The sequence below is a fragment of the Oncorhynchus gorbuscha genome, linkage group LG07, assembly GCF_021184085.1.
Source record: "Oncorhynchus gorbuscha isolate QuinsamMale2020 ecotype Even-year linkage group LG07, OgorEven_v1.0, whole genome shotgun sequence".
Taxonomy (NCBI): Eukaryota; Metazoa; Chordata; class Actinopteri; order Salmoniformes; family Salmonidae; genus Oncorhynchus; species Oncorhynchus gorbuscha.
This window is the reverse complement of record NC_060179.1, coordinates 77026462-77048977: the sequence shown is the minus strand read 5'-3', so window position 1 is coordinate 77048977 and position 22516 is coordinate 77026462. Positions and strand designations below refer to the sequence as shown.

The 22516-nt window shown below is 45.4% G+C and overlaps 1 protein-coding gene across 1 annotated transcript in view; it reads left to right on the top strand.

The window, feature by feature from the left end:
- The window catches only part of LOC124040385 (dynein axonemal heavy chain 17-like), a 79087-nt gene that overhangs the window by 1188 nt on the left and 55383 nt on the right, over nucleotides 1-22516 (top strand). Inside the window, 35 exon segments of the mRNA XM_046357531.1 lie at nucleotides 1074-1264; nucleotides 1358-1550; nucleotides 5470-5569; nucleotides 5668-5753; nucleotides 5844-5969; nucleotides 6169-6321; nucleotides 6433-6519; nucleotides 6704-6871; nucleotides 7192-7308; nucleotides 7391-7659; nucleotides 7874-8069; nucleotides 8359-8505; nucleotides 8667-8775; nucleotides 8860-8963; nucleotides 9058-9195; nucleotides 9912-10055; nucleotides 10148-10333; nucleotides 10461-10715; nucleotides 11102-11271; nucleotides 11453-11675; nucleotides 11874-11990; nucleotides 12110-12196; nucleotides 12285-12437; nucleotides 12676-12924; nucleotides 13173-13295; nucleotides 13423-13545; nucleotides 13778-14094; nucleotides 14206-14332; nucleotides 14431-14583; nucleotides 14703-14828; nucleotides 15756-15995; nucleotides 21364-21524; nucleotides 21728-21884; nucleotides 21997-22101; nucleotides 22241-22398. Of these exon segments, the coding sequence (XP_046213487.1) occupies nucleotides 1074-1264; nucleotides 1358-1550; nucleotides 5470-5569; nucleotides 5668-5753; nucleotides 5844-5969; nucleotides 6169-6321; nucleotides 6433-6519; nucleotides 6704-6871; nucleotides 7192-7308; nucleotides 7391-7659; nucleotides 7874-8069; nucleotides 8359-8505; nucleotides 8667-8775; nucleotides 8860-8963; nucleotides 9058-9195; nucleotides 9912-10055; nucleotides 10148-10333; nucleotides 10461-10715; nucleotides 11102-11271; nucleotides 11453-11675; nucleotides 11874-11990; nucleotides 12110-12196; nucleotides 12285-12437; nucleotides 12676-12924; nucleotides 13173-13295; nucleotides 13423-13545; nucleotides 13778-14094; nucleotides 14206-14332; nucleotides 14431-14583; nucleotides 14703-14828; nucleotides 15756-15995; nucleotides 21364-21524; nucleotides 21728-21884; nucleotides 21997-22101; nucleotides 22241-22398 (5558 nt within the window).

Here is a 22516-nt window from a genome sequence, read left to right as displayed (position 1 = left end):
TTCTGATAGGCTAATTGACATCATTTGAGTCAATTGGAGGTGTACCTGTGGATGTATTTCAAGGCCTACCTTCAAGCTAGGCTAGCTGTGTGGCAGGTAGTTAGAGCGTTGGACGAGTAACCAAAATAGTTGCAAGATCAAATCCCTGAGCTGACAAGGTAAAAATCTGTCGTTCTGCCCCTGAACAAGGCAGTTTGCCTTACCAGTTTGCCTGAACAAACTGTTCCTAGGTTGTTATTGCAAATAATAAATGGTTCTTAACTAACTTGCCTAGTTAAATAAAGGTTAAAAAATTGAAACTCACTGCCTGCTCACTGCCTGTCTGCTTGACATCATAGGAAAATCAAAAGAAATCAGACAAGACCTCATTTAAAACATTGTAGACCTCCACAAGTCTGATTCATTCATGGGAGCAATTTCCAAATATCTGAAGGTACAATGTTCATCTGTACAAACAATAGTACGCAAGTATAAACACCATGGCTTAAGGACAAAGCCTTGACCTCAATCCTATAGAAAATTTGTGGGCAGAACTGAAGAAGTGTGTGAGCAAGGAGGCCTAAAAAACCTGACTCGGTTACACCAGCTCTGTCAGGAGGAATGGGACAAAATTCACCCAATTTATTGTGTAAGGCTTCCTGAAATATTAAATAATTTAAAGGCAATGCTACCATATACTAATTGAGTTTATATAAACTTCTGACCCACTGGGAATGTCATGAAAGATATAAAAGCTTAAATAAATCATTCTCTCTACTATTATTCTGACATTTCACATTCTTAAAATAAAGTGCTGATCCTAACTGACCTAAGACAGGGAATTTTTACTAGGATTAAATGTCAGAAATGGTGAAAAACTGAGTATAAGTGTATTTGGCTAAGGTGTATGTAAACTTCCGACTTCCACTGTAGGTGCAGGAGCTGCACAATATTTTTGAGCTAATATTCTAGCTACAAGAGGAATAGGAGCTCAAGCAGTAGCTAGAACATTTGAGGTGCTCGTACTCAAGGGACTGGTTGTAGCTATTGATAAATTAAACGGTCGCTCACAAATTTAACAAATGTTTCTCCAGATTGCTTACCCTCTACACACCAACAAAGACAACACCAGATGCTGGCCCAGGGTGGTTTCAGATGATGTGTCTCGCCATGCACACAAACTGAAAAATGAAGTGTTCGTCGTTGGAGGTCAAATCAAAGGCAGAACATTCCTGCCATTACCAGCAAACGCAGATGCTCTTGAAGATTCAGAATACACCTACCGGTATTAAACTGTCACCTCCCCTAATGTCTCAAATCGTATAATACATTCACCTTCACCGTAATACAGTGCATTGTCTCCTTTCCCCCAATGCAGGCTCTCTTGCTCCATTGACAGTAAGTTGATGCATGCCTTTGAGACGGTGATAATCGACTGGACTCACCAGGTGACAGAGGTTCTTAGTAAAGACTCTGCCCAGCCGATCCTGGATGGACTGAACCCACTGCCCAGAGTGGAGTTTGATTTCTGGAACAACAGACTCGTGAACCTGGAGTGTATTTATGCACAGGTACCCTATTTTACAATATGAAAGATGATATTGTTGTTTGAAACGTGTGTCTTTGCGCTGTCAGTGCTAGGAGCTGTCCATGGTTCTGATTGGGTTAGGCCAACAATAGGTGTGTCTTTGCGCTGTCAGTGCTAGGAGCTGTCCATGGTTCTGATTGGGTTAGGCCAACAATAGGTGGTGTTGAATCGACAGCGAAAGGGGACCTGCATTAGCAGGTCAGGATTCAATCAGATCAAGCACTAATCTAGCCTGATGACTCACACTAAATTATTCCCCTGATTTGACATTCTATACATACTTTAGTCTAAGACTGCCATCATTGAAGTTGTTTGTGGTGACAAGGGGCGTTTGTATTGTCATAAGCGATTGTATTGTCTCTAACCGATCAGAGTATCAAAGCCAATGACACATTTTCAAACCGCCGCTTTACCCACGTGTGTTCTGGCTCTCTCCCAACCCATCGTTTTCTGTACCGATCAGACGACCCCGAATGTGTTCGCATTCGGTGAAGGGTTGGGTAGGTACTCAGATCTAGACTCATTGCGGAGAAGAAACTAATGTCTGTGGGTGTGGCGTAGCGTTTCGTCGGAGAAAGGAGTCTGGATAGCCAGTAATAACCCGTGCTGGCTGACAGCTGCATAGCAGTAATGGTGCACGACTCCAGGATTCGTGGAGATGACTCCGACTCCTGTCGTTGGAGTAAAAAGAGTCGACTCTTGCTCGACTCCGACTCCTGTGGTCGTAGTTGAAGGAGTCGACTCTTGCTCGACTCCCAAAACATTCTCAAGCAGATGCGCATACATGTACACATCACCTCATTATTGCAGAGTCGTACTAGGAAGACTGCATCTGCGTTCTAGAGGACTGACATGAGCATGATGCCGCCCACTTGCTCATCAACTTAGCCTATAAAATGCCTAGGTTTGAATTTAGAAGGTGATGTCTAGGAACTAGAATAGTTCAGAGATATTTCTGCTGTGCGCAGGATCCCAGTGCAGACATTGCACTCTACGCTGATAAGCCTATTCTTTGCCATGTTATAGCCCTATTCAGACAGGTATTACTAGAGACGCTGGTTGAATGTTTACACAGTGTGTTTAATAAAGACATGAAAACGTATAATTGTTTGTGTGTTATTAGTTTAAGCACACTGTGTTTGTCTTATTGTTGTGACTTAGATGAAGACCAGATAACATTTTATGACCAATTTATGCAGAAATCCAGGTAATTCCAAAGGGTTCACATACTTTTTCTTGCCACTGTAAATTGATGGTGTGATCATAATCATTATTTTAGCGATCCATGGTAGATGTCCTTCCTAATAACAATGTCCACATCCTGCTGACATGAGCTTCTGAAAACCTACAGGAAGGTAGCTCTCCAGGAACCGGGTTGGAGAACCCTGACCTAGGACATCAACAAGCAGCCAGGGTTTCATTAAATAAGCGTTAGGAAAAATACTTTTTTTGCACATTTAGGCATAATTAAACTGATGCATTTGGCGACATTCAACTTCAATTCGCTGGCACAATGAATAATAGCTTAGCCATACTCATTCATAGCCTGGTATATACTTTTAGTCAATTTACGAGGCATTGCAAGACAAGACATTGCGAGATATACAGATTACCAAGATATAGCCTATGCGCACGGTTCCGACTGTCTACCTGCACCGATCCCCTCTCTCCTTCACTGGCTCCCCTGCTCTTTCTTTTTGCTATGAAAAACGCTAGTGTGTGTTTGGTGTTCGGTCTGTTGCGTGTAGAATAGCTCAGCCTACTCATTGATAGCCCCTACTTTAGTTAACATGTGTGAGACATTGCGATAGTTCGACATTGCGATAGGCTACTGCATTGCGATAGCCAATACATCTTTTGATTACCGATGTACAGTTCTGACTGTCTGCCTGATGGCTGTCATGCCTACCTATGGCTGTACCCTTCCCCTCTCTCTCCCTCCCTTTGCCGGTATAGATGCAATAGTTTGTTCTCAGATGTAGACAATGGCAAATAGTTTCCTCCGTTGTAGAAATTCTGAGGCGGAATCGAAGCTTGACACCAACAAATGGAAGTCGACACCGGGAGTCGGCGGGCAAGGAGTCGAAGAATAGATTATTTTGGAGTCTCCCCATCACTACATAGCAGATGTTTTGGTGGTGTCATTCACTTTCAATGGAAGGACAGCGATAGTGGGCGGCTGAACAGGACGGGACTCTCGAAATTAGAAACAATTAAATTGGCTAGTTCAGCTGTCAAGAAATGGGCGGGTTGTAACTTGGATCCTACTGCTACGATTGGATAGAGCAAGGCTGTATCTCCGCTCCCTTTCACATCTCCCCATCGCTCATATACTTGCTTCTCATATCACTTGCTGCTGGTTACTGCTACTATGAGAACTAGCTCAATGGCGTAAAGCCACAAATGTGAATAATATTTAACAAGGAGAGCGAGAGTAGGAAAAAAGTTAAAACAATGATGCACGTTCTGTCTGAATGACTGAAATCTGCCCATAGTTTGAGGAGTGAGAACACACACACACACACTGTTCTTGGTCCATAAACATGTAGGAATATTCTTAGGTAGCTAACCCTATTGACAACCTTTATTTAGGCATTTTAAAACACTTTATTATTCCCCTATTATGACAATCATCTAATCCGACTATCAATTGTCAATTTACAGATACGATTGCGGCTGGTCGATTTTGGTCACTGTGTCAATTCATCCAGTTCTCAATACTGCACCTTTCTGTTGGATAATGATCTAGCTTGCTGCTGCAGATTTTTCCAGCTAGACATTCCTCTGCATTGTGCAGGTGGTGAGTGGCAGCTGGCATAGCAACAATTTCGCTATGTAGAGGGACTATCGGCTTAGCCGATAGAGAAAGGCCGATAGACTAGAAAAGGCCAATATCGGCCCGGCTGATTATCAGTCGTTCTCTTGTCCTTGGACCTTAAGGAGAAATGGTAACTCTAGCCAGCAGCATACCACTCTGTATCCCACTGCTGACTTGCTTCTGAAGCTAAGCAGGGTTGGTCCGTGGATGGGAGACCAGATGTTGCTAGAAGTGGTGTTGGAGGGCCAGTAGGAAGCACTCTTTTCTCTGTAAAAAAAAGAAGCCGTTTCCCTGTGTAGTGTGCTGTATTTTGGAGGGGTTGTTGAACAGGTGTCCTGACTGTCTGTGCTTATTAAAGATCCCATGGCACTTATTGTAAGAGTAGGGGTGTTAACCCTGGTGTCCTGGCTAAATTCACAATCTGGCTGTCATACCATCACAGTCATCTAACCATCCCAAGCTTACAATTGGCTCGTTCATCTCCCCCGTAACTATTCCCCAGGTTGTTGCTGTAAATGAGAATGTATTCTCAGTCAACTTACCTGGTAAAATAAAAGAGTACATTCTGGGCTAGGTATGAGCTGACATATTGATGAGTTGCTGCTCCTGTGTGTCACAAACGACTCCCTTCCTTATTATACATACTGCGTTACAACTTCTAAACGGTGCTAGTATAAGTCGTAGGCTCTATCGATGTTAGCAATAATGACTCTCCAATGTCAAACCATTGATGTTAGGCTAATGCATGTTTTCATGTTAATTTGGATGGAGGATTTATGGCAATCAGTCTAATTTGAGTGTTTGAATTTGTAACGCAGCTGCATGAACTTCTAATGCGGCTGCGTGGGCTTTATCGGATTATAGTCTGTGTGGTTTAGTTGCATCCAATGGCAGTGTCCGTGATAAAGTAACGCAACAGGTCGCTTGTGGATTTGACAGCTCTAATGCAGTTCCGACACTGCCAAAATAACACTATGTGGATGTTAATCTGATTGAATCTAGCCCTAACTCGAGCTGCGCTGCGGGTATCAGGAGTATGCATACTGATAAGTCAATTGGTCATGGTCCTTTCTTTTTTCTGAAGTTGATGGAGCCAAAAGTGCGCAAGATGGCCGAAATTGTTGAAAAAGCATCAAGTACCTACTGGCCAGCACTGAAGAGTATCTACAGGGATGTCAATGAAGGTTAAACAACGTTTTCACTAACTCAGATTTCCCTGTTTGAACACAAATGGTTGTGGACCTGCATGCATTTTATGTTATGCCACCCTCCTCCATTGTAGGTCGGACGGAAGCACGGGATATTGTTCTTTATCTGAAGCCACTGCAGAAGATACTTGATGAGATTGAACAGTTGGAGTACTCACAGGTGAAAACAGCTTCATGTGTCCATCCTATTAATTCAGATAATTATCTTTAAACCTTCACTTTACACCTTTTCCCTCTGTTCTATTTGCAGCTGCCAACCTACGTGGGAGCTGTGATGCACACAGTGTGTCTAACCTGGGCTAACTCTGAGCACTACAGCCACCCTGCTAGGATCATTGTCATCCTCCAAGAAATCTGCAACCTCTTCATTGATATGGTAATTGTCAGTGATGATTTTTCAAAGTGCATGTCTTTTCAATGTCTTTTTAATAACTCCAATCAGAATATACTTACCCCCTAGCCCCCTTCCCTAGACACTTCTCAGACCTAGCCCCTACTACGAAAACACATTTCACCTAGTAAAGAAACTGCTACATACATTCATATTTTGGAGACTGTCCTCCTGTGTGCTGCAGACAAGGAACTTCCTGGGTCCAGAGGAGGTGATGAAGGGCCTTATGGGGGAGATCGACGAGATTCTGGGAAACATCAAGATGAGCATTGTCACCTTGGTGACCCTCAGAGAGACTTACAATCAGTGCAAAGTCGACATGGACAAATACTTCAAAGTCAGTATACATTTTTACACTCTCACCTACTTTACAACACTCAAGGCAACATTTCATCAAACCTTCAAGTGTTACAACTCTAGTCAATTATCTCTGTACATTTATGTCTAGAATGGAAACTCAAAGAACTGGGATTTCCCTTCACACCTGGTGTTTACCAGGCTGGATGCCTTCCTGCAGCGTCTACAGACCATAGAGGTACACACACACACACACACACACACACACACACACACACACACACACACACACACACACACACACACACACACACACACACACACACACACACACACACACACACACACACACACACACACACACACACACACACACACACACACACACACACACACACACTGGGCTAACCTGCGTCTGGTAGGAGGTGTATGCGGTGTCAGTGGAGCTGCTAAAGCTGGAGAAGGTGGACATCCAGGGGGTCCGAGGCAGCGCCCTGGGAAACATGGTCTTCAGCATCTACGAGGAGTTCCTTGATCTCATCAAAATATTTGCAGAGTGCAAATACGACGCCATCGACACAGGCAACAAGGTAACCAACCTTGGCTCTGGACAAAACTAGTGCGCTACTAGGGAATGAGGTGTAATGTCAGACGCAGAGCCAGCTGTGTTGTTCTGAGTAGTGCACTACTAGGGAGTAAGGTGTAATGTCAGACGCAGAGCCAGCTGTGTTGTTCAGAGTAGTGCACTACTAGGGAGTAAGGTGTAATGTCAGACGCAGAGCCAGCTGTGTTGTTCAGAGTAGTGCACTACTAGGGAGTAAGGTGTAATGTCAGACGCAGAGCCAGCTGTGATGTTCAGAGTAGTGCACTACTAGGGAATCAGAGTTGCTCCTCTTTCCCTCTCCCTCAGAGCTTTGATGAGAACTTCAGGAAGTTCCAGGACCAGATCTTGGACTTTGAGAGACGGTTAGGCACCATCCTGTGCCAGGCTTTCGATGACTGTGCCTCCACAGAGTCTGCTGTCAAGGTCAGTCTAATGTAAGGTGTTCTAAAACCTAAAGTATGTACAGTAGTGAAAGTCACTCCCTTCCATTTCCTTCTGCATGTAGATGTTGGACATGTTTGGCTTCATCCTCGAGCGCCCTCACATCCAGAACCAGATCTGTTCTAAGTACAAGGAGCTGGTGGAAATGTTCAGCTCAGAGCTGGACCACACCAAGCTGGTGTACGACGCCCAGATGGCAGCCGTGGAGACATGTAAAGGTGTTCCGCCCATTGCCAAAAACATGCCCCACGTTGCCGGGCAACTCAATTGGGCCAGGGAGGTACAAGACCGCATCCAGATCCCCATGAAGAACTTCAAGGCTATCCACCACCCGTACGTGCTGTAGTATGGTCCGCCACTCATACTCTAGTATACACTACTGTCCGTGTCCTGGTTAACTATGCACAAAGCATCTGAGACTCCTCACCTTTTAACTTTTTTTCTATGAATATGCATGTTGTAATGAAATGCATTAAAATGGCCTTGCAGACAGTTGCTGTCAGTGTGAATTGGAGGCTAACAGTCCTGTGTGTTGTGTTGTATCCAGGTGTATGGACACGGATGAGGCCAGGCTGGTGTTCCAGAAGTATGAAGAGATGATGGGGCTGCTGCACCAGTACTGTGTGAGCGTGTACACAGAGTGGACATCCCGGGTCGGCACTGACTGCCAGTTCAACCTGGAGCAGCCTCTGCTTCTACGCAACACCAAGAACAACGTCCTCAGTGTCAACTTCAACAAGCAGGTCTGCCTGGAAAACGCCCTCTAAACACACACACACACACACACACACACACACACACACACACACACACACACACACACACACACACACACACACACACACACACACACACACACACACACACACACACACACACACACACACACACACACACACACACACACACACACACACACACAGACTGTCTTGACACTTTCTGTAGACTAAACAGACTATGCTAGAGTTAGCCATATCTCTGTGTGTCTGGTCTGTGAGGTGTGAAAGGAGTAACATGTTTATCTCGCTGCAGCTGGTGGCCGTTCTGAGGGAGGTGAAGTATCTGACCATCCAGGGCCAGCAGGATGTGCCTCCCAGCGCTGCTGAAGTCTTTTCCCAGAGTGAGACCTTCAGGAAATACGTGGGCAACCTGGACCTCATCGTCTCCTGGTACAACCAGGTACAGGACAGGACACTGGAAGGGAGGGCATAGACAGATGGATGGATGAATATATGTATGTTTGGTTAACATACAAGGAGTGGAGTTTTAATTCTAAAACTGCAACTGAAAGACACAAACTCAATGTAAAAACCTTCTGAGGTGGTATCTGTCATCCACAGATCCTAGCCACCGTCCTGCCAGTGGAGTTTCCACTGCTTGAGGAGGAGCTGAAGGGCATCGATGAGAAACTGGCCCTGGCTGAGAGCACTCTGAGCTGGCATGGGGAAGGTACTGGACTGAAGGCTGATGAACACAACATTACTAGTCATATTCATAACATATGGTCATAATGGTCACTTATGTGTGTGCCAGGTGTGTGGGAGTACATCCAGCAGATGAGAGACAACTTGCATGACTTTGAGAGCAGAATCAACCAGGCTAAGACCAACGTGGAGGCCATGCACATAATCATGGAGGTTAGGACCGTCTATCTGATACACCCCTGCTTTCCCCTCTGTACTGTACCACTGGAGGGAAGATGTGATGGTTGTATTGTGATGTGAATGACAGGAGTGGTCTGTGAGCCCCATGTTTGAGAGGAAGGACAATAAGGACTCTCTGCTGGACCTGGATGGAAGACAAGCAGCCCTTAACAAGAAGTACGCTGCCATCAAAGAGTCTGGCGAGAAACTCCACCAACTGACACAGGTAAAGAAACAACTACTACATACAGTATGTAACAAACAGTGAATAAGTACACTATGGGAGAGTTCAGTACACTTAGTGTACAAAACATTAAGAACACCTTCTATTGAGTTGCACCAGCCCTTTTGCCCTCAGAACAGCCTCAGTTCATCAGGGCATGGGCTCTACAAGGTGTCCAAAGCGTTCCACAGGGATGCTGACCCATGTTGACTCCAATGCTTCCCACAGTTGTGTCAAGTTGACTGGATGTCCTTTGGGTGGTGGACCATTCTTGATACACACAAGAGAGTGTATCAGCAGAGTTGCAGTTCTTGACACAAACCGGTGTGCCTGGCACCTACTACCACATCTCGTTCAAAGGCACTTAAATATTTTGTCTTGCACATTCACCCTCTGAATGGCACATATGCACAATCCATGTCTCAAGTTTCTCAATGCTTAAAAATGTTCTTTAAATTGTTTCCTTCCCTTCATCTACACTGATTGAAGTGGATTTAACAGGTGACATCAAAAAGGAATCATAGTTTTCACCTGGTCAGTCTATGTCATGGAAAGAGCAGGTGTTCTTAATGTTTTGTAAAGTCAATGTTTGATAATCAAATCAAATCAAATCAAATTTATTTATATAGCCCTTCGTACATCAGCTGATATCTCAAAGTGCTGTACAGAAGTGTGATAAGTGTGCCATGCTGAAGAGTCTGTGTATCTGGTGTCTGTAGGAGAATAAGAAGCTGTTTGGAGCAGATGAGAGCACTTACTCGTGGATGGCCTACGTCGACTACATTGATGACAAAGTCCTGGATGGGTTCTACAAAGTCGTCAATGTGTCTCTCAAGTTCCTTGCTAGTAACATGCTCGCCAAGGTATAATTCATCTTGGAGACAAACCCTCACAGGTGTCAGTCGTGTTAAATCCCTTCATGTGCTACTAACTGGCGTGTTGTGTTGACTTGCAGTCGAGTATAAACCCACTGTTTGAGGTGCGTTTTGAATTGGAGGATGGAGACACATCGTTCCACCCGTCTTTGGTCTATGGCATATCTGATGGCTTTTACGACCTGGTCGAGAGTCTCATCCATGATGTGTACCAAGTTGCTGAACTAGTTCCTCGGATATCAATGACCAACAAAACATGCTACGATGTGAGTACAACCCTGTGTGTGTGTGTGAGATTGAATGTTACCTATGTGTGTGTCCCATTTTGAACCATCATACCCTGTGTAAACTATGGTGTGTGTCTTTGTATGTTTCTCCCATGTGTCCCTCAAGGTGGAGTTGGATGAGATGTCAGAGCTGTCAGACATGCGTGAGAATGTGTTGAACCAGGTGGTTGGGGCCATGAAAGAGGCCCAGGAGTATCGGGACGTGCTCTATAAATACGCCTACCTGTGGCAGGATGACAGGGATGACTTCATGGAGCAGTTCCTCCTCTACGGCAAAGTTCTTTCCCCCGAGGAGATTGAGGCGCACGGAGAGGACAGCGTGCCCAAAAACCCCCCCACACTGAAAGATTTCAAGGAAGAGGTACAGAAAGAAGTCCCTGGCTGCATCCCAAATGACACCCTATTCCCGTAGGACTCCGGTCAAAAGTAATGCACTCTTTAGGGAATAGTGTGCCGTTTAGGATGCACACCCTAAAACACAGTAGGGACTCTTAGCAATTTATGTAGGACATAGGAGTTTGGTGGCACCTTAATTGGGGAGAACGGGCTTGTAGTAATGGCTGGAGTGGAATGATTGGAATGATATCAATACATCAAACACATGGTTTCCATGTGTATGATGCCATTCTATTTACTCTGTTCTGGACATTATTATGAGCCGTCCTCTCCTCAGCAGCCTCCACTGATGTAGGAGTGTTAGGTTCTCCAGGGTTGGTCCCAATGAGTGCTGTGTGTGTTCCCCTACAGATCGATACGTATGAGAAACTGTACAAGGAGGTGAGCAACTTGGAGAACTCGCAGGTGCTGCAGCACTGGCTCCAGATTGACATCCGTCCCTTCAAACATGCCCTGCTCAACACCATCAAACGTTGGAGCCTCATGTTCAAACAGTTCCTCATAGACCGAGTCACCAACAGGTACAGACCAACAGTGACAGGACAATAGTACTGCTGGGTGTTGCGTTAAAGACCTTCAGAATGGGATTCATTGGTAGGATGAAGACTTTCTTCAACTGTTAATTGTCTGCTGCTGCTGTGTGGGTGTGTGTGTGTGAGCACATCTTTGTCTGCGTGTGTTTGTGTGTGTGTGTTCCCCTAGCCTGAGGGACCTGGACGGCTTCATCAAGGAGGTGAAGGATGGGCTGACCAAGACCGTGGAGGAAGGGGATTACCAGGGCCTGGTGGGGGTCATGGGTCACCTGATGAGGATGAAAGACAGACAGGCAGCCACAGACACCATGTTCTCCCCTCTCAAGGAAACCATCCAGTTCCTCAAAGACTTTGGAGAGGAGCTGCCTGACGAGGTCCATGCTCAGCTACAGGTAGGCGACACACAGATCTGACTCCAGGTAAAAGTGGCACCTTACTATAGATCTAGGATCACTAGAGATATTGTTTTATAGCAGCTCTTTAAGCAAGGGCAGAACCTCTTTACTGCATGGGTTTCCCTTGCTCAATAACAGAACAAGAAGCTGAGCTTTATTTAGCCTTTAAACATGAAACGATGTGTCTTTGTTTAGGATCTTCCAGAGCACTGGAATAATGTGAAAAAGACGTCCCTCCAAGTCAAACAGAACTTGGCTCCATTGCAAGCACATGAAGTCAACATCGTCCGAAGGAAATGCCAGCAATTTGAGGTAATTTTTAACACATCCGTATATGTAGCTACATCTATATAAATCACATAGAGACGACGGACGAAGAGAGAGTTACTGTATCGGCATGGTGTGAAGCTGTATGTCCTGTGTGTCCACAGATCAAACAGTATGAGTTTAGAGAGAAGTTCAGACAGCAGCCCTTCTTCCAATTCTCTTTTGAAAACCCACACGGGGCTCTCGATGATGTGAGTAGTTCAAAATGTTTTGTGGATCTAATTTAAGATCTGTTTTGAGCATAAACCCTAAACCTTCCAATCCGGTGTGTAACCACAGATTCAGATGGATATCATGGGCTTGGAGGAAGAGATGGAGGGCCTGTCAGACTCGGCCGGTCTGTTTGAGGTGAATGTTCCCGACTACAAACAGCTCAAAACCTGCCGCAAGGAGATCGTCCTGCTCAAAGAACTCTGGGACATGATCCTGCTGGTAAGACCACAGCTCACAGGCATACATACTGGTGTTTAAAAAAAAGGCATAAACCTAATGGGGGAAAAAATCTGTATGCATGCAATAGTGTCACTCTGGTTAATAGATGTTTTTTTATTCATCTTGTTTGTATTCTCTACTCTGATCTTATGCTGACCTGAGTCAATGGTTAGATAATCACTAACTGATTCAATAGATTGACGGACAGTGAGTGACTGTGTGCTTGTTGTGACTGCAGGTGAGCGGGAACATGGATGACTGGAAGACCACCCTGTGGAAGGACATCAACGTGGATGAGATGGATATGGACACCAAGAAGTACGCCAAGGACATCAAGGGGCTGGACAAGGAGATGAGAGCCTGGGATGCCTTTACCGGATTGGACAGCATGGTGAAGAACATGATGACGTCACTGCGCGCCGTGGGAGAACTGCAGAACCCGGCCATCAGGGACCGCCACTGGCTGCAGCTCATGATGGCCACCAAGGTACAAGTCAGCTTCAGTCAAAGGCACCAATGGCCGTGTCCCAAATGGCACCCTTTCCCCTTTATAGGACTATATAGGAAGTAGGATGCCATTAGGGATGCATCCAATGACATTGGAAAATGCTTCTCTCCATTTCCTTATTACATTCAGGACTGATGATGTGTCATAAAGAGCTGATATAGCTATCATATAGCTAAGAGCTAGGTTATAAAGCTTTTACTGAACCTGTAATCCATGTCCACCCCCAGGTGAAGTTTGATATGTCTGAGAAGACCACCTTTGAGGACCTGCTGAAGCTCAACCTGCACCAGTTTGAGGACGAGGTGCGCAGCATCGTGGACAAGGCCGTCAAGGAGTCTGGCATGGAGAAGGTGAGGACACATATAGAAACTATAGTAGTTAGGCTAGTGATTATAGGTTAGTGATTATAGTGAATAGGCCTTTTAGTCTCTCTCAACTTACTAACCCCTGCCATGTGGTCTCCTTCCTTCCCCTCAGACTCTGGCCGAGCTGGACAGCACGTGGAGCTCCATGGTGTTTGAACACGAGCCTCATGGCCGGACAGGCACCATGCTGCTCAAACCCAACGAGGAGCTGGTGGAGACTCTGGAGGACAACCAGGTACACGACACACAACACACAACCACATCAAACAGGATTAGATAGGCAGTCATCACACCCATTTCATGCAGTGCCAGTAGTGCACTATAGAGTGTCATTTGCGATCTGTCCATTGAGTTCCATTCACCGGAACCTCCATCATTTGGCTCCCTGTGCAGATGTACTTCCTGATGTCTATGGAGATATATGACATCAGTGACTAACCCCTGTTCTTCTTCTTTGGTGACCTCAGGTACAGCTGCAGACTCTGATGACCTCCAAGTACATCGCTCACTTCCTGGAGGAGGTGTCTGGCTGGCAGCATAGGCTGTCCACTGCAGACTCCGTCATCTCCATCTGGTTCACTGTGCAGCGCACCTGGACCCATCTGGAGAGCATCTTCATTGGCTCTGAGGACATTCGCTGCCAACTGCCCGAAGACTCCAAACGATTTGATGGCATCGACATGGACTTCAAGGAAATCATGGCTGAGGCAACGAAGGTTACCAACGTGGTGGAGTCCACCAATAAGAAAGGGCTTCTGGAGAAACTGGAGGGTTTGGAGACAGGGTAAAACAATGGCTTAGAACAAATATTATTATATAAGATTTCAATGTTGCCCTGGTTTGACCATGCCAATCAATGACTATAATGGTTATCTCCATGTGTGTTGCCCCTCAGACTGGCTATGTGTGAGAAGGCTCTGGCTGAGTACCTGGAGACCAAGCGTCTGGCCTTCCCCAGGTTCTACTTCGTCTCCTCTGCTGACCTGCTGGACATCCTGTCCAATGGAAATGACCCTGTGGAGGTATGCTTCCAGGCAGCCAGTACATCTACAGAACACAGCAACAGACCACATATTATCCTATATCTCCAGTGTGTGACTGCCTGTATTCCCATCTGCAGGTCAGCAAGCATTTGTCCAAGCTGTTTGACAGCCTGTCCAACCTCAAGTTCCAGCTGGACGAGAGTGGCAAGCCCATCAAGGTGGCCCTGGGAATGTGGAGTGAAGAGATTGAGTATGTCACCTTTGACAAGGACTGTGACTGCTCAGGACAGGTGTGGAAACAGTCATATACTACTGTATAACTACGTGTGTAAATCTTACATTACTGCTCTGTATACTACAGTCAATGCTATGCAGTATTTTTAGATGTTCCTTCTGTGTTTGTGTGCAGGTGGAGATGTGGCTGAACCGTGTGCTGGAGAGGATGTGTGCCACTCTGAGAGTGGAGTTTGGAGAGGCGGTCCAGGCCTACGAGGAGAAACCCAGAGAACAGTGGCTGTTTGACTACCCAGCCCAGGTATGTACTCTCACCTATCTCTTGGTTAAACATAATTTTAGAAATGTTCGCAAATGTATTGAAAATACAGAAGTCTCTCATGTACATAATTATTCATGCCCCTGAGTCAATACTTTTTAGAAATACCTTTGGCAGTGATTACAGTTGTGAGTTTTCTGGGTCAGTCTCTAAGAGCTTTCCACACCTGGATTGTGCAATATTTGTCCATTTTTCTTTTCTAAATTCTTGTTGATCATTGCTAGACAACCATTTTCAAGTCTTGCCATAGATTTTCAAGTAGATTTAAGTTAAAACTGTAACTCCGCCACTCAGGAACATTCACTGTCTTCTTGCAACTCCAGTATAGCAACTCCAGTATAGATTTGCCCTTGTGATTTATGTTATTGTCCCGCTGAAAGGTGAATTCATCTCCCAGTGTCCAGTTGAAAGCAGACTGAACCAGGTTTTCGTCTAGGATTTTGCCTGTGCTTACCTCCTTTACATGTATTTTTTTATCCTGAAAAACGACCCGGTCCTTAATGAGTAGAAGCATACCCATAACATTAAGAAGCCACCACTATGCTTGAAAATATGGAGTGGCCTCTCTTGCGGTGTTGCTTCCTCTTTCGAGTCCCGGGGATTAGGGCCTGGTCCAGAGTAAGCAGAACGTCCAGAGCTGCCGACACGTTGAAGTAGAATTTGTCATCCAAATCAAGTTTTGTGATCGCTGTTCTGATGTCCAGAAGCTGTTTTCGGTCATAGGAAATGATGGAGAAGACATGTACAACAACATTTAAGATCCGTGTAAAAAAAACACACAAATTAGGAGCCCATGAAATGGCTGCTATCCACTGCAGCACCATCTTGATTTGTGTGCAGATAACTCAAATCATCACAATTGTTTTTGTTGTGAGTACGTATCTCAACATGTGTTGTGTTGTGTTCCAGATTGCCCTGGCCACCACTCAAATCTGGTGGACCACAGAGGTGGGCATAGCATTCGCCAGGCTGGAGGAGGGCTATGAGAACGCCCTCAAGGACTACTTCAAGAAACAGGTGACCCAGCTGAACACTCTGATCACGCTGCTGATTGGAGAGCTGTCCAGAGGAGACCGTCAGAAGATCATGACCATCTGTACTATCGACGTCCACGCTCGAGACGTAGTCTCCAAACTCATCAGCACCAAGGTAAGCCTAACCCTCTCTCTGTCGGGAACCACTGAACTAACAAGCAAAACAAAACTGGTCTAGGGTTAGAGTTATTTTTTAAATGATTCATTTCGATATCTCAAATGTGGGATTCTCCAGAAGCTCGAAGAACCAATCACACACGTATGTCAGAGACAGACAGGTCAAGTAGCGAACAAGGTGAGCCCCTCCCCTCATCGTAAGGAGTCACTCGCCCGCCCTCTGGTCTTCTCACCTCTCTTCCTCACGAAGAGTACTACTCTAAGTGCTCCTTAGCACGACTTGATCTATTTTCATGTTAAACTGTTCACAGATGTGACATGAGGTTACAATGCCAAGCACATGTTTTCAGCTTTCGTCTTCTGTGTTGGCTGACTTTGCCGAAAGGAACGTTTTTACTTCAGGCAAGAATTTGCTTTTATGCTTTTTCTTACCATTGTCTCCTTTGGTAGCTAGCGTCACATGGCTTGGCTAGCTTAGCTGCAAGGCTTAGCTAACCTGGCTAGCTATGCTACCGACTAGTTTTCTACCTGGAAGGGTAAAATTAATAGCTTTCTCTCTCATTAAGCTCAACCCACTACTGTACCGCAGTGACTAGATCGACGTCCTAGCTTCACTGCTTATTGGTAGAGAGCCATGCTTTTGTTCGTCGCAAGACCAACAAAGCGTTAGCTTCCTTTGGCTAACATTGTGCTAACTAGCTAGGCTACTTACCCACGAGGTGAACGCTAGCTATGTTTCACTTTGTTCTCGGATTAGGTGTTTTCTGGAGCCATGGAGCCTGCTAACTCGACCCAAGGAGTACCGAGCAAGGCCCCTGCCTGAGCACGGTCAACCATATCAGGCAAAGACACGCGCACCTTGGATTTTGTCTGCCTGGGTCTCGAACACTCGCAAGCAATGTTCGATTACCCCCAGTCATGCGTCCACTCCCCTCTCGCACAGTCCCAGGCAAGCAACTCCTTCCAGCTATCCCAGCTTGCGTGGCGGAAGCCAAATGTAATTGGGACAAACCCCAAACTAGATGAACTTCACAGGGTGGTGAAAGTGCATGATTATCGATGCTTGGCTGCCGTTTGACAAATACAAATAATCTCTCTCTTTTGTCCATAATAATCTCGTCATGTAGGCTATACATGCGCTCTAGCCAACAGTGAGCAGACTGTATCTGCACGTGCCAATACCAGAGTGGGCACATTCACTATGTAACATTTATTGTGAGAAAACCATCAGTAGAGTTGAAAATGTGATGGAAACCCATTTAACTTGTATTTTGTTTTTCGTTACAAGAAAATGTAAAGGTATTTTTATGTGCACTACGTCATCACGCATAGCCTTTCATCTGCAACAAGTCAATTTGATGGAAACACATCTCTGGTGGGAAAATGTGCGTATTTTTTTTAATGTGGATTTTAGAATATTCTCATGAAAATCTGTCGCAAATTGGATGGAACCCGTATGTACTGTACTGTATGGTACAGTACTGCACTCTACTCAGGGCTTGACATTAACTTTTTTAGCCACTTGTCATTCGGACAAGTATGACAGATTTTTTACTGAAGTCACTTGGCCCCCCCCCCAAAAAAAGTCTAACACCATCATCCAAAAGCATGACTGAAAATGAATGAAGTGCATAGGAGGAAACTTAAATCATTTAGCCTATGGAAAAAGTGACACTGTCACGCCCTGATCTGTTTCACCTGTACTTGTGATTGTCTCCACCCCCTCCAGGTGTTGCTGATTTCCCCCCGTGTATTTATCCCTGTGTTTCCTGTCTCTCTGTGCCAGTTCGTCTTGTATGTTTTTCCAAGTCAACCAGCAGTTTTCCCGTTCTCCTGGTTTTTGCTATTCTCCTTTTTCTAGTCTTCCCGGTTTTGACACTTGCCTGTTTCTGGACTCTGTATCCGCCTGCCTGACCATTCTGCCTACCTTGAACACGAGCCTGTCTGCCACTCTGTACCTCCTAGACTCTGTACCCTCCTGCCTGACCATTCTGCCTGCCTTGACCACGAGCCTGTCTGCCACTCTGTACCTCCTAGACTCTGTACCCTCCTGCCTGACCATTCTGCCTGCCTTGACCACGAGCCTGTCTGCCACTCTGTACCTCCTAGACTCTGTACCCTCCTGCCTGACCATTCTGCCTGCCTTGACCACGAGCCTGTCTGCCACTCTGTACCTCCTAGACTCTGTACCCTCCTGCCTGACCATTCTGCCTGCCTTGACCACGAGCCTGTCTGCCACTCTGTACCCTCCTGCCTGACCATTCTGCCTGCCTTGACCACGAGCCTGTCTGCCACTCTGTACCTCCCAGACTCTGTACCCTCCTGCTTGACCATTCTGCCTGCCTTAACCACGAGTCTGTCTGCCACTCTGTACCTCCTAGACTCTGTACCCTCCTGCCTGACCATTCTGCCTGCCTTGACCACGAGCCTGTCTGCCACTCTGTACCTCCCAGACTCTGTACCCTCCTGCCTGACCATTCTGCCTGCCTTGACCACGAGTCTGTCTGCCACTCTGTACCTCCCAGACTCTGATCTGGTTTTGACCTTTTGCCTGTCCACAACCATTCTCTTGCCTCCTCCTTATGGATTAATAAACATTGTAAGACTCCAACCATCTGCCTCCTGTGTCTGCATCTGGGTCTCGCCTTGTGTCGTGATAGACACAGTCAAAGATCCCATCATCATGGGCTGCAGAGCAACTCTGCTGTCCTCAGAACTGCATAATTATAAATTAATTTGCATTTTTTTCCTCCTCTCTTTTACATTTTTTTAAATTTCACCTTTATTTAACCAGGTAGGCCAGTTGAGAACACGTTTTCATTTACAACTGCGACCTGGCCAAGATAAAGCAAAGCAGCGCGACAAAAACACAGTTACACAGGGATAAACAAACCTACAGTCAATAACACAATAGAAAATCAGTATACAGTGTGTGCAAATGAAGTAAGGAGGTAACGCAATAAATAGGCCGTCAAAATGAAAATAGGTGTCAAAATAATTCCAATTTAGCAATTAACACTCTTATTAGGCCTAGGCTACTATATTTGTTGTAGGTAGGTTGCACATTGCTAGAATAATATGGCAATAGGCCAAGGCCAACTACACAGTTATTTCATAAGCTTTCCTCAGCTGTAGCCTAAGTTTTCTTTTGACTCTTCATTAGATTTTTCCATCCATTGTTTAATCAATATCACTATGGCCTAAAATATTTATCATTCAACATAAATCTGTGAATGAGAATAGCATTGACACCACGGCTTTCATAATGATTCCCATCTAAAAGCTGCAACTTTAGGACATTAAACACCTTATTAGAATAGTTTGGAAAATACTTTAATTTGTCTTAATGCTTTTATGCTATTTCAGTTAGTAGGATTAGGCTTTTGGTAGTTTGGTTCTCAATGGCAAGGAAGGATGCTTTGCTCAACTGTAAGGTTTGTTCAAATTCAGATTTTTATATCTTGCTAATGTTTCTTCTATCTCTCATTATTACCTTAGGCCTCCTCTGTTTTGGGGTTCAAAAACAACTTAAAACTTTCTGAGCTAGCCGAGAACTCTGTTAGATTCATTAATTGTTTGATCATGAAATAGCACGGCAGAAGAAATGTAGCATGCATTAAACTGAAACAGTGGCTTAACAGGCCAAGTCATTTTCATATCAAGTGTAGAGAAAATGTAACATTTGGACTTATGCAACAATAAGAGTTTCCGTGATATAAAAATAGACTTTGGCTATTGGCCCAGATCATTTGGGAGAGAGAAAAAAAACACAAGGTATTTTCTGACCAGATATTTTGTGCTGCTTTGGTGAGACTCTTAGCTCTGTCTACATTGTTCTCTTGTTTTGTGTAAATATAACATATTTATTGAAATAGGCTATAGCAAATAGGAATACAGGCAATTCACTCAGAATGTCAACCATGCCCTGCTGTGCGCTGTAGCAACACCGCTGCCTGATCCTATTCTGATCTAAGTAACTGTTTGATATTGTGATTTTTTTACTTGTCCATTCGGACAAATTAAATCTATATTCTGGTTGTCCGACTATTTTTTAAAACTTGCCCTGGACAAGTGGACCAGCCTTAATGTTGAGTCCTGCTACTGTACTGTGCTGTACTATACTGTGCTGTTCAAACTTGGGAAACATAGACGTCTATGATTGGTTCAGATTTGGTCCAGTCCGTAGTGGCCTTAATTCGACCCAAAAAAAGACATCTATGTTTGGTTCAGATTTGGTCTGGACTGGCCTTGCTCCTTGAACCCTTCCCATTCTCATGCGTTCGCTCTCAAAGAAGACGGAAGGAATTGACTCTAACCCCTGAGTGTGCCCTTTGTGCCACGGCTCTCCCCCCGGCACTAGTTCAAGCACTAGGGGAAGGCATCGTCCATCTCAGTAGTACCTCTTAGCCTACTGAGGATGAGAACGGATGAGAAACGCTGGGTGTTTGCCCAATGTGTCTGCACAACATGTTTTCCCAACATCTGTGTACGCGGCGTAACCTCAATCGTCAGATTGTCTCTTGGCTCTCAGTCACTGGAAGAGCCCCTCAATCTTCGTTTCTGGCACTCCGCTAGGGGTTCTTGATCAGAACGGACACTATGACTGTGGTGACTTACATCCAACTCTTTGTGTCCTGGGTGCCTCCCTGCAAGGGAAGGCCCCTCACTCGTCAACGGTTATCATATTGGATTGTGGAAGCTATTAGATTGGCCTATAATAGCAAGGGGTTACAGCTTCCGAAAGGCCTGAGTGCTCACTGAACCAGAGGTATAGCTACATCTAGAGCATTGTTCAAGGGCATCTCCTTGCAGGATATTTGCAATGTGGCTTTTTGGGTATCCCCTCATACTTTTATGAGGTTCTACTGGCTAGACTTCACTGTGCGTTCTTTGGTGCGTAGTGTTCTCAGTGTCGGGGCCTCTGAGGGTTGATACGATGAGACTATCTGGCTTCGGAAAGAGAGCACGTTTGCGATATGGAAGTTGGCCATATCCCACGTGAGATATCGAAACAAATAATTGAAAGATAATTTAAGATTATTTGCGTAACCCTGGTTCTCTGATATTATGAGTGAGATATCTCACCACATTCCCCTACTTGCAAGAGTGTGAGGAAGTTCGGCATGCTCGAGAATGACCAGAGGGCGGGCGAGTTGCTTCTTATGATGAGGGGAGGGGCTCAACTTGTTCACCACTCATTGTTTTGACCAGGGTCTCTGGTGTTTTGACTAGGGTCTCTGGTGTTTTGACGAGGGGTCTCTGTGGTTTTGACTAGGGTCTCTGTGGTTTTGACTAGGGTCTCTGGTGTTTTTACGAGGGTCTCTAGTGTTTTGACTATATGCTCTGTCTCTGTCTTTTTGTTCCAGATTGATAACGTCGGGGCGTTCATGTGGCAGTCTCAGCTGAGGCATCGCTGGGACGACAATAACAAGCACTGCTTCGCCAACATCTGTGATGCCCTGTTCAGATACTCCTACGAGTATCTGGGAAACACCCCACGATTGGTCATCACCCCTCTGACTGACAGGTGCACAGACCAATCACAGCTCAGCTCATATGAATTCTATCTAATCCATCAAAATATATATTTTCACATTTGATCTTGACAGGATGTTACCACTCCAATACTAATTTTGTCCCAAAAATGACAAACTGACATAATGTCTCACTCCGTTCTGTTAAATTCTGTTGTGTGAGCGATCATGTAAAGAGTTTCTGTCTCTCCCCCAGGTGTTACATCACTCTGACCCAGTCTCTCCATCTCATCATGGGTGGGGCTCCGGCCGGTCCTGCCGGTACCGGGAAGACCGAGACCACCAAGGATTTGGGCCGAGCCCTCGGCATCATGGTCTATGTATTCAACTGCTCTGAGCAGATGGATTACAAGGTGAATCTGTTGCTCAGACTTCTTATATTGCCAAAAAATGTAATCTTATTCAAGCATACAACAGATTCAGCCTCGGTTTCCGACCGGGCCTCATGTTGTCCCGTCTTTCCAGTCTTGTGGAGACATCTATAAGGGTCTGGCTCAGACTGGGGCCTGGGGCTGCTTTGACGAGTTCAACCGAATCTCTGTGGAGGTGTTGTCTGTCATCGCAGTACAGGTAAGTTATGCCTCTATTTCTACACCACAAACCTTGATCGTGATCTCTCTCCCCCCCTCTCTTTCTTTCCCCCATCTCACTCCCTCCTCTATCTCTCTCTCTCTTTCTCATGGTGACACTGACCCTACTCCCCCCCCAGGTGAAGTCTGTTCAGGACGCTATCAGAGATAAGAAGATCATCTTTAACTTCCTGGGTGAGACCATCAAGCTGATCCCCACCGTGGGAGCCTTCATCACCATGAACCCGGGATACGCCGGCCGTGCAGAGCTACCGGAGAACCTCAAGGCTCTGTTCAGGTACCATACACATAGTGGATCTTTCTCTCTGCCTGTCTATCTCGCAAACTCTCACCATCTCTTTATCTTCTTTCTCCCTCTTTTTTGCAGACTGTTTCTCTCTGTCACCGTCTCTTTC